The sequence below is a fragment of the Phragmites australis genome, chromosome 5 (assembly GCF_958298935.1).
Source record: "Phragmites australis chromosome 5, lpPhrAust1.1, whole genome shotgun sequence".
In the NCBI taxonomy this organism is placed as follows: Eukaryota; Viridiplantae; Streptophyta; class Magnoliopsida; order Poales; family Poaceae; genus Phragmites; species Phragmites australis.
The window spans coordinates 21,616,252-21,626,820 of record NC_084925.1 but is presented as its reverse complement, the minus strand read 5'-3'; the positions used below and the strand labels follow the sequence as shown (position 1 = coordinate 21,626,820).

At 40.2% G+C, this 10,569-nt stretch overlaps 1 protein-coding gene and 1 long non-coding RNA gene across 2 annotated transcripts; both read left to right on the top strand.

Moving 5' to 3' along the window:
* The first annotated feature begins 371 nt into the window (after nucleotides 1-371).
* LOC133918918 (uncharacterized) lies at nucleotides 372-2,335 on the top strand. The gene is made up of 3 exons (XR_009909863.1): nucleotides 372-457; nucleotides 1,040-1,270; nucleotides 1,999-2,335. It is a non-coding gene; the product is annotated as an uncharacterized LOC133918918 (long non-coding RNA).
* Nucleotides 2,336-2,547: 212 nt separating this feature from the next.
* Nucleotides 2,548-8,879, top strand: LOC133918917 (pentatricopeptide repeat-containing protein At1g09900-like). Its single transcript, XM_062363046.1, has 2 exons — nucleotides 2,548-5,543; nucleotides 6,585-8,879. The coding sequence occupies exon 1, from the start codon at nucleotides 2,633-2,635 to the stop codon at nucleotides 5,039-5,041; it is 2,409 nt and encodes an 802-aa protein (XP_062219030.1). The 5' UTR covers nucleotides 2,548-2,632; the 3' UTR covers nucleotides 5,042-5,543; nucleotides 6,585-8,879.
* The last annotated feature ends 1,690 nt before the right edge of the window (nucleotides 8,880-10,569 follow it).

Sequence of the window (10,569 nt, the reverse complement as noted above, 5' to 3'; positions counted from 1 at the left end):
TGTAACTCTAGGTTTCAAATGTAATTCAACATCTGAGTCAATTCTTTTAACTTTTAAGTGAAAAGTGTAAGTGGGATTGTTGTGTGCACATGATTTATGGGGATGGTCTGTTGCCTATTTGGACCTGGGGGCTACAGAAATATAGCACGTAGTATGTCTCCATTATTAAAGTTTATTGAAAGGATTTATATTTTTCTTAGCCATATCATTACCTTGTTATCCATCTTTCTGCTTTATTAACCAGTGTATTTCTTTATTGATTTATGTGATCATAGTAGAGAATTGAACATGCGTTGGCTCTGATGCAGTGATGCTTGTACATAATTTGCAGATTGATTATGAAAAAGATCAAGTATGGAAAAGGAGGGTGCGGACAACATGGGCTGATTGGCATATAAGCTTGGAGACGATTATACAATGGTCTCCTTTTTGCACTGAAGCAGAACTTCTTCAGGAGGTATAGCTTACATTATTTGATGAGTATTTTGGTTATGGCTGTAGATATAACTGTATTTGCAGCTTCTTGAGGCTTCACATTGTCATGATTTCTGTTTTGCAGAATAATTGTCGTGATTTTTACTTTGTAGAACAAGATCACACAACTTTGAAACTAATCTATAGAACACTAACATTTCAGAAATAAATAAATTCATGCTTCATGACGCAAGATCAAAATACTATCAGATTACAATAATAAGGATCAGTCAAATTTACCATGCATTCTGATGCTTAAAAAGCTGTAGGAGGAACTGAGCCTAACTCAATTGTTAGGAGGTGTGGGTGTACATTCTCATCACTCAGGTTTGAGTTCTCTTCAACCTGAATTTATATGTCTATTTTTTCTTAATAAAAAGGCACATAGTTCCTCTTAGGTTGGTCTAGTTTTAAAAAGTTGCAATCTAAATGCACAATGTTGGTACTGTTGCTGTGGGTTTCTTCTCTTTCGTAAACTTTAGCAATGAAAATTTCTCCACACATCATATTCCAGTGGAAGCATTTTATACATGTTAGTGATGGCTATATGTTACCTTTTTTGTAGTTTGGCTCAATAGGGGAACAAGGAACTCGAATTGTTATATACAATCTGTGGGAAGATGAGGAAGGAGAGTTGGAACTTGATTTTGAAGCTGACGTAAACGTAATTGCCAGTTAGTAACTAACAAGTTCATGTTGACACAAATGTGGCTGATTATGATTTTTGGTGATGTTCAAAATGCAGGATATTCGAATTATAGGTGCTAATCGTGACCAGAAAAAAAAAATCCAGAAGGTAAAGCAGTTTCCAAACTCCAACCATTTCTTTACTTACAGATATTCTCAAAGGGTAAGTTTCAGATGTACTTGTGTATTTGTGCCAAAGTCAGTTTCTTTTATGTTCAGTGGGAACAGTTATTGTAGTTGTGTCTCATAATTGAATAGGGAACTTTGCAAAATGTGAAAAATTAGGAACAACTATTCGGCATGTGGTGACTGAATATTTAGTCCACAGTACTGCATTTTCTGCTCCACGATGCAACCAGTAGAAAAGGCAATAGTAAAACTTTATAAGAAGGAACAAGGATTGTTATGGTTCTGTAAACACTTAAATTTGCTTATCTTTGCAGAGTTATGTGTCGATTTTATACCTTCGACTACCGTATGGCTTCGGAATGATTTTACGTGGAAAAGAGATTGAACACCACAATATTATCAATGATCTGATGCTAAAGAAGCAACTTAAATATAAACCAGCAATGGCTGATGAGGTTTAGTAACGTATATGGTAAATTAAAGTATGGACCTGTAGCTCCAATGAGATAAGAAGATGTACCCATTTATTTGATAATGCTTTAATGCCTCTCGATTTAAAGTTTGTTGAGGTTTATGGTGGTACCGGCATATATTGATAACTGATGGATCATTGTTTGCAATTTGCAAACTGCGTTGGTATAATGTTTATTTTATTTATTTTTTACCTATGAAGGCAATATTTATCCATTTATCTGCTCTCTGCTCCAGGAAGCAAATATAACAAGTAACGGAGATGAACAATCTATTGCTGACCATGAGGCTTTTTATCAAGCAGTTGAAGGATGAAAATTCATCATTGAAGAATGGCTTTTTTCAAGCAGTAAGCCATTCTTGTATATTCCCTGTTGCAGGAGGCCTCCACCGTACATGACCTGATGGAGCAGCTCAATGCTGCCAGGAAATGAAGGAGCAGAGGAAACACGATTTCCTTCGCTGTCATAGTAAGTGCGTCGGCACGCTATCGCCCGTGCACAGGTGAAAGTGGCTGTCAGGATGCAAGTTTTGTATTTTCTAGTTATTGGATTGAATTAAAATAAAAAAATGAACTAAAGATTGGCTCGTACCCAATTAAATTAAGAAAAAATAGATTAAGTGCTAATCTAGAAATACCCATTGGGTTGCATTGCATCACTACGTCCCGTGAGCTGGCCCTGTGCTCTACCGACAGTATGAATTAGGTTAATTTTCTTAGGGAAAACGTAAAGTGCTTCAATTGTTTCCGGGAAAACGTAAACTGGCTTTGTGAAAGTGGCATTGCTCTTCAGAAGTTGGCGTTCCTTATCCATGCCCAACCGCGTCCACTCTTTGTTACACAGTGTCACGGTCACCACGCGCGCGGCCGATGAAAATGAAACGCCCGACTGTCGCCGCCGCCGTCCCCACCTCCTCGCCGCCGCCTCCCGCCGCACACCCCTTACCTCCGACGAACCCCAAGCCCCGCCGCCTCCGTCTCCGTCCCCGTCCCCGCTTCTCCGCCGCGGCGGCCACCTCCAGGTGGGTCAACCCGCGTGCACCCCCGCCCCGGCGCGGCGGGGCCAACCAGCGGCTCTACCACCTCCTCCTCCTCGGCGACCTCGACGCCGCGCTCCTCCTCCTCGAGTCCATGAGGGAGGAGCGCCCCGCCGTGGTCCCCTGCACCCTCCTTATCAAGAAGCTCTGCGCCGCGGGCCGCCTCGCCGACGCTGAGCACGTGCTCGGGGCCTCGGAGGCCGCGGGCACGGCCGACGCCGTCGCCCGCAACACCCTCGTCGCGGGGTTCTGCCGGTCCGGCCGCCTCGCCGACGCCGAGCGGATGCTCGCGTCCCTCGCGGCGTCCGGCGCCGCCGACGTCGTCACCTACAACACCCTCGTCGCCGGGTACTGCCGCGAGGGACGCCTCGACGACGCACGCCGCCTCGTCGCAGTCATGCCGCTTGCCCCCAATAACTACACCAACAGCACCCTGCTCAAGGGCCTGTGCAGCGCTAAGCAGTGGGACGACGCCGAGGAGCTCGTCGCGGAGATGACCCGGAGCGGTTGCCCCCCAAATGATCTCACGTTCGGTATGGTGATCCATTCCTTCTGCCAAAGTGGTTTGGTTGACCGTGCAATGGGAGTGCTTGATCAGATGTGGGAATGCGGGTGTAGGCCGGGCGTCATTATTTACAATGAACTCATCAGTTGCTTTGCAGAGCTAGGGCGTGTGAAGGAGGCCCTTCAATTATTTAACAGCATGCCGTGCAAGCCTGACAGCTTTAGTTACAATACCGCGTTGAAGGGTTTGTGTAGAGATGAGCGTTGGGAGGATGCGGGGGAACTTATAGCTGAAATGGTTACAAAGGATTGCCCACCGGATGAAGTGACATTCAACACGGTGATAAGTTACTTGTGCCACAGGGGGTTGGTTGAATGTGCAATAGAAGTTGTCGATCAAATGCCAAAGTACGGATGTAAGCCTGATAACTTCACTTACAGCGCTCTTGTTAATGCCTTCTCTGAACATGGGCGTGTGGATGATGCCCTTGAGTTACTGCGAAGCATGCCGTGTAAGCCTAACACTGTTTGCTATCGATCTGTATTGAAGGGACTGTGCAGAGCTGATCGATGGGAGGATGTTGGGGAGCTTGTAGCTGAGATGGTTAGGAACAACTTGACCCTTGATGAAGTCACATTTGGATTGATCATCGACTGTTTGTGCCAAAAAGGGTTACTTGATTATGGGGTTGAAGTTTTTGGGGAAATGTCAAAGTATGGATGCTCGCCTGATGTTATCATGTACAATTCTCTTATCAATGGGTTTGCTGAATATGGGCGCATGGATGATGCCCTCGAGCTATTCAAAAGCATGTCGTGCAAACCTAATATTGTTACTTATAATTATATGTTGAAGGGTTTGTGTAGAGCTGAGCAATGGGAGGATGCTGGGAAGTTTATAGCTGAGATGGTTAGAGATGAGTGCCCCCTGAATGAAGTGACATTTAGTATCCTAATCAGCTCCTTGTGCCAAAAAGGGTTGGTTGAGTTTGCAATTGAAGTTTTTGAGAAAATGCCAAAGTACAATTGTATGCCTAATATTATCATTTATAGCACCCTTATCAATGGCCTTACTGAACAAGACTGTGTAGACGATGCTTTGAAGTTACTAAACAACATGCCTTGCAAGGCTGACACCATTTGTTATAGTGCTGCATTGAAGGGCTTGTGTAGGGCTGAGCGATGGGGGGATGCTGGTGAACTTATGCTGGAGATGATTAGAAAGAACTGCCCCCCAGATGAAGTCACATTCAGTATACTAATCAATAACTTGTGCCACAAAGGGTTTGTTGAGTATGCAGTTGAAGTTTCTGAGCTAATGCTTAAGTATGAATGTAAGCCTAATATTGTCATTTACAGTTCCCTTATTAATGGTTTTTCTGAACATAACCGTGTGGAAGATGCTCTCAAGTTACTAAGAAGCATGCCATGTGAGCCTGACACTATTTGCTACAGTACTGCACTGAAGGGTTTGTGTCAAGCAAAGCGATGGGAGGATGTAAGGGAGCTTGTAACTCAGATGTTTAGAGGGGAGTGCCCCCTAGATGAAGCAACATTTAGTGTACTCATTGATTCATTGTGCCAGAATGGGCTGGTTGACTTGGCAACCGAAGTTTTTGAGCAAATGTCAAGGTATGGAATTAGTCCTAATAGCTGGATATGCAATTCCCTTGTTAATGGTTATTCTGAGCAAGGGCGGGTGGATGAAGCCCTGAAGTTATTGAACACGATGCCATGAAAGCCTAACACCATTTTCTGTTGTGCATTGAAGAGCTTAGAGTTGAGAGGGAATAGGGTTGGAGCTAAGATGATTAAGCTGGAGTTCATCCCTGATGAGATGAAGTGGTATTTAGTACTCATTAATTACTTGTGGCAGAAAAAAGCTTAACTGAATACTTGAGTGTGTTATTGAAGTTCTTGAGCAATGTGATGGACGATATCATCTTTATGTTCTGCTTAGCATTGGCTTTTCGCAGATAGGCTGCATGGATGATTGTTTTGAGGAATGAAATATGTCGGCAACAGAGATGGGTAACTACTGATGACCTTTTGGCTGTAATAAAAAAAATCAAAAGACGAAAATTCAGTCATAAAAGAGGTTGAGCATCTTAACATGGTTTCAGTTACAAGGGGTGTAGCTGTTTTTAAACAGTAACCACTGAAAAGCAGAAAGCACTCAACCGAACCTTCACGATTGAGGCCAGAACTGGGTTCAATTCTTTAAATATATGGATGTGCAGGTAACTTGTACCAAGAGCTTACCACTTGCCGCCCGTTTATATCTACTTTCTTCATTTCGAAGAAGTCAGTTAAAATTTGTCCGTGTTGTATGGCAAACTTTAAATTTGTCCCAAAGTTCTCCAAAGATTCTATAGTCAAGTCAAAGGTCCTAACTTGGTATACATGTTAAAACCTGTTCCTTGAAAAAAAATACATGTTAAACCAAATCTTGTTTGCTCCTTATAGAGTTTCCCAGGTTGACCATGTTTCTGGTTTAATGTGTTCGTGGAATGTTGATGTTAGTTATTTTCTATTTATTGACATAAAATTTGAATGGGTGGAATAATTTGCTGCTTCTTACTAACGTAATATTTAGAGTTAGTGAATAGATGCGGAGGAAGATGCAATTGATTGGAGCACAATGCTTTAATCTATATAAACAAATATAAACATTTGGTGAAATCAAAGACAGCCCTTGCTTCAATGGTTAGAATTTTACGCAATAATAAGTAGAAAGAAAAAGCTTCTAAGTTAGAGAAAGAAAAAAGAATCTGCACCATTTATTTTGGCGGGGTCAAATTATAAAGTACATATTTTAGTTAGATATAGATAGTACACTTTTTTGTGGTCGTCTAACGAATACCACTATATTTTCCACTATTAGTGTTAGAGTTGTATAACATAAGTAATTTGTGTTAGTATTTATCATATAATTGCACGATCAATTCGGCTAGTTGAGAGAATAAGCACTAATCATTTCACTTGCAGAGTTGCAGTGCAGTGATCTTTGATATTTAACTTTTCTTCTGCGTTAGCGATGTGCTATGGGCCTCTCTTGGACTGTTCTTTTGAAAGAAACCCCCTCTCTAACTCTCATAGTTTCCATTTGCCAATTTGTTAATCATGCGGCTGTTCAATTTGCCTATTTGTTGAAGACCACATTTTCCTCCTCAACAGATTGTATTCATTATCTGTTTCTGTAAGAGTTCACTAGCTACTTGATTTAAAAATATGATTTGTGATTTCTTTTTCTCAACAAATCAATCATTGGTTACTTTCAGGGTAGCTATCAAGCATGAACAAGCAAGATCGAGATTATCACCTCAAGATCCCAAGTTTTTTTTTTATCGCCAAGGACTCTTGCAGATCTGGAATGGTCGCATTCTTAAATTGGACTGGCCTGAACTCCATTCCTTTGCTAAAGAGGGTATATTGGCTGTGGCCCAGGTATATACAAATCCCTTTTTGTATGACCTGTTTCCCTTGCCATTGTCAGTACCAACCAGCCTATAAATTCTCCTCAAAGAAAGCATACAAATGCATGATTGGTTCGGCCCAGGTTCATGGGTCATTCAAGTGGTTATGGAAATCATCCAGTCAGCTGAAACATAAGGTGTTCTTTGGGCTTCTCTTAAAAGACAAATATGCACAATCTTCGTCACAAAAAGCACATGGTTTTGCAGTAATACAGTCTTGGAATGTGTCCTCTGCTCAATCAACGTCAAGGAAATCTTGGTACATTTCTTCAGCTGTGATTTCGCCAGAGAGTGCTGGATGATTGTGGGGTTGCAACTCCCAAATCACCTTGATGTTGGTACATTCAAACGCTCACTGCAAGTATCCTTGTACATGGAAATTGCCAAACTCATGCGCTGGAGCATCTGGGTCACGTGCAATGATCATATTTTCCAAATGATACAGCCAACGGTGGAAGCTTGCAAAAGGATTTTTCACAGATGATATACTGGCTAGATTCTCTATAGTAGCTTACCTCTTTGTTTTTTTGTTCTTTCTTTCCTTGTTCCTCAACTTTTGTGCTCTTTCTTTCTAATATATAAATATAATCAGTAGGGGGCGACCCCTCCTATTCACCTAAAAAAACAAGGGATTTCTTTTGGGTCCGCACAAGCTGCACAGGACAATACATGGTGGATTGGTGATTGCTGATGACAATTTGGTTCACCAAAAAATTGGGCTTGGCCTGCCTGTGGGCGGAGACACAGCTGCTACACCCTTAATATGGCGACACAGTTGAGAAGAAAGATGACAGTGGCAAGAGAAGAGGGGAACACTAGAACCGACCTGACCCGCCAGCCATCTGATTAGAGTATAAGCTCTATGCATGTTGTGTTCTTCCTTCAATTTTTGATCTCGTCCATTTGATCCTGTGTGTATTCATGCAATTCATGCATGTGAGGTGGGGTCTTGTTTTTATGAAGAGAAGAAGCGAAGAATGAATCAGGTTATGAGAGCTCGCTACAATCCTACTACAGTTAAATGGAGTGCAGAGCTGAAGAAGACAAGAAAATATCTATGATTGCAAAGGAGTAGGATCAATCTGAGATGAGGGGAAAATTCAGACTACGCTACTGGTAAGGGAGGAAATCCAGGAAAAGCGACTGAGGAGCATTGACGTTTAGGAAATACTACTCATAAATTGAAACTCAGTCACATCACACCATTTTCTTCTCTTGCTCTCTTTCTTTTATTATTTTCGGGCATAAATTGTACGATGGCTGTTTTGCCCCTATCGTTAACAAGGGTTGAATTTTCACTTTAGATTGATTTAATCAAATTGGATAGACTATACAGATGAAGTTAAAAAAAATAGCATAATCTTTTTGCATATTTGTGACATGTTAAATATTATTATGCTTCAATCATTACACATGCACAGACGAAGTTTTAAAAAAATAGCATGACCTTTTTGCATATTTGTGGCATGTTAAATATTATTGTGCTTCAACCATTACACATGCAAAAAGGTTATGCTAATTTTTTGGACTTTGTATGTATAGTCTATCCAGTTTGATTAAACTAATCTAAAGTGAAAATTCAATCCTTGTTAAAGATAAGGGCAAAATAGTCATTGTACAAGTCTATTTAGGTCTGAAAATAAAAGGAGGGAGGGAGAGAAGAAAATAACATGCTGTGACTGATTCTAACTTTTGGGTGGCATTACTTGGACGTTAATGCTCCTCGATGGTGTTTCCTAGATTCCCTCATTTATCAGTGGCGTAGTCTAATTTTTCTCGGTTTTAATTTATAAGTGATATTTCCTAGATGTCAATGCTCTTTGATGATATTTTCTAGATTCCCTCCCTTATCAGTGGTGTAGGCTTAATTTTCCCCGATGATGGTGATCCGGCTGCGATTGAATTCAGTGATGACCGGCTGACCGCCGGCAGGATCGGTGTGCAAGTTTTCAGTGTCACGGAAACCCCTCCTCTCCTGATTGTGTGGAATGGCCAGCGTTTGGTATTTGTGTTTTTAGATTTGGACATCCCCTAATGATGTAAAAGTTCTGTGTAAGTTGTAGTACTCCATTCCTTTAAAAACAGATGACATTTTAGTCTTTTGGATAATATTAAAATACATAACGTTTTATAATTTTGAGATAATTTTAGTTTAGTTTTTCAATATTACCCTCCTTATTAAATAACTTTTTTCTCAATACAAGTCTTATTTTCTACACAATAAATAATATTAAAAAAAGAGTAAGATGGTTATTTTATCTTTCACATTAATACTTGTGGTTAACTCTAAAACGTTATCTATTTTGAGAGGGAGGGAGTACATAATTATGGCCATAATTGGCATAGCTTCGTAAGTAAAAATTGAAGTGCTAGCACAGGATAAATAGGATTTTAATCATACATGCTTCTGAGTAAACGAAAGCTGAGATTAAACTGAAACAGAAGCTACCTCCCAATAGCTTTCACCCGCAAGCTGATTATACATGATTTTTTTTTTTTTTTTGCTTTTTTTCTAGATACCGTAGAGATCTGCATCTGCTTGCCTTTTTCTACTTGTATTGATCGAAATATTTGCATTGATTCCTCCAAGAATATAAGACATATTTTATTTCGAAAAAAATTGATTTTCGTAAGTTTTAACTGACAATAAGTTAAATTATATATATGTTTAGTATAGAAACTTTGTTTCAATAAATCTATATTTAAAGCACTTTTAATATGATATTAATTTTATAATAATTGGAAATATATTATAAGAGAGTTAATGGTTAAATTTTATTTTTGATAACTTTTTTAAAACAAAATATACATTATATTCTTAAATAGATGGAATATGCAGTGAACAACCGAACATAGCTTCGGTTCTCCGTGGCAGAAATACTAAAAAGATAGGACTATAGGAGGGTTCAGTCTGGACGGCGACATGGGCTTCCTAAAGGATAGGAATCCCGAGATATTTCCAAGGCGGAGGTCGCTCCGCGTGTCGACCTCCGACTCCGACTTGCCGTCGTGGTCACCGCTGCCACAAAACGAACGGGAATCCGGGATCGAGCTCTCCTGTTCCCGCACGCCTCCTCGTGCCAATTAACTAAACGACTACCTGACCTGAACCGCGGCCCAGCCAGTTTCGTCTCCGGAGAGGAGGGCCCATATGTCATTGATAAAGGCTCGCATGGGAACGGGTAAACTTGTTGCCACGTCTAGTTTTATTTGAGGACGTAGTATTCAAAGTACAAATTATCTTGTAAATATTTGTCATGTTTTCTAATGCTAGTTTTCCTATTTTGCCCCCATAATAACTCTATTCAACAACTCTGCGAGCTAAGTGTGTAGAAAATTCTATGTCCTGTTCAGCTGCACGTCCCTAGCCACAATTTTTCGCCATGTGTCTTGTAAGTGTGCTGATAACAAGTGCAATTTGGTCATAAATTTTTACCCAAATGATTGTCTAATTTTGCATGCTTGATAAAAATATTAAGTATTGAAAAAACGGAGGAAGTATAACTTATATCACATCTACGTACTCACCCATATATTTCTTATATGCAAGCTAAAATCTACAATGTATACTCACACTCATATGCTTGTATTAAAGAGATAGTCCTAGATACCAGTATTCAGCATGTGATAAAACCTAAAATTATTTAGGAATTAAATTTCAATGAGCAGGTGGTGGGCAACTGCTCACAACGAGACTTACCATCCGAGCTAATTTTTCTCTCCGTTTTTATTATTTTTATTTTCTCTCATCTTCAATAGTTTTTTTCGAAAAGATTCATGAAAAAAAAAG

Coding starts and splice junctions, on each gene's coding strand:
- LOC133918917 (XM_062363046.1), top strand. CDS start 2,633: ATGAAAATGAAACGCCCGACTGTCGCCGCCGCCGTCCCCACCTCCTCG.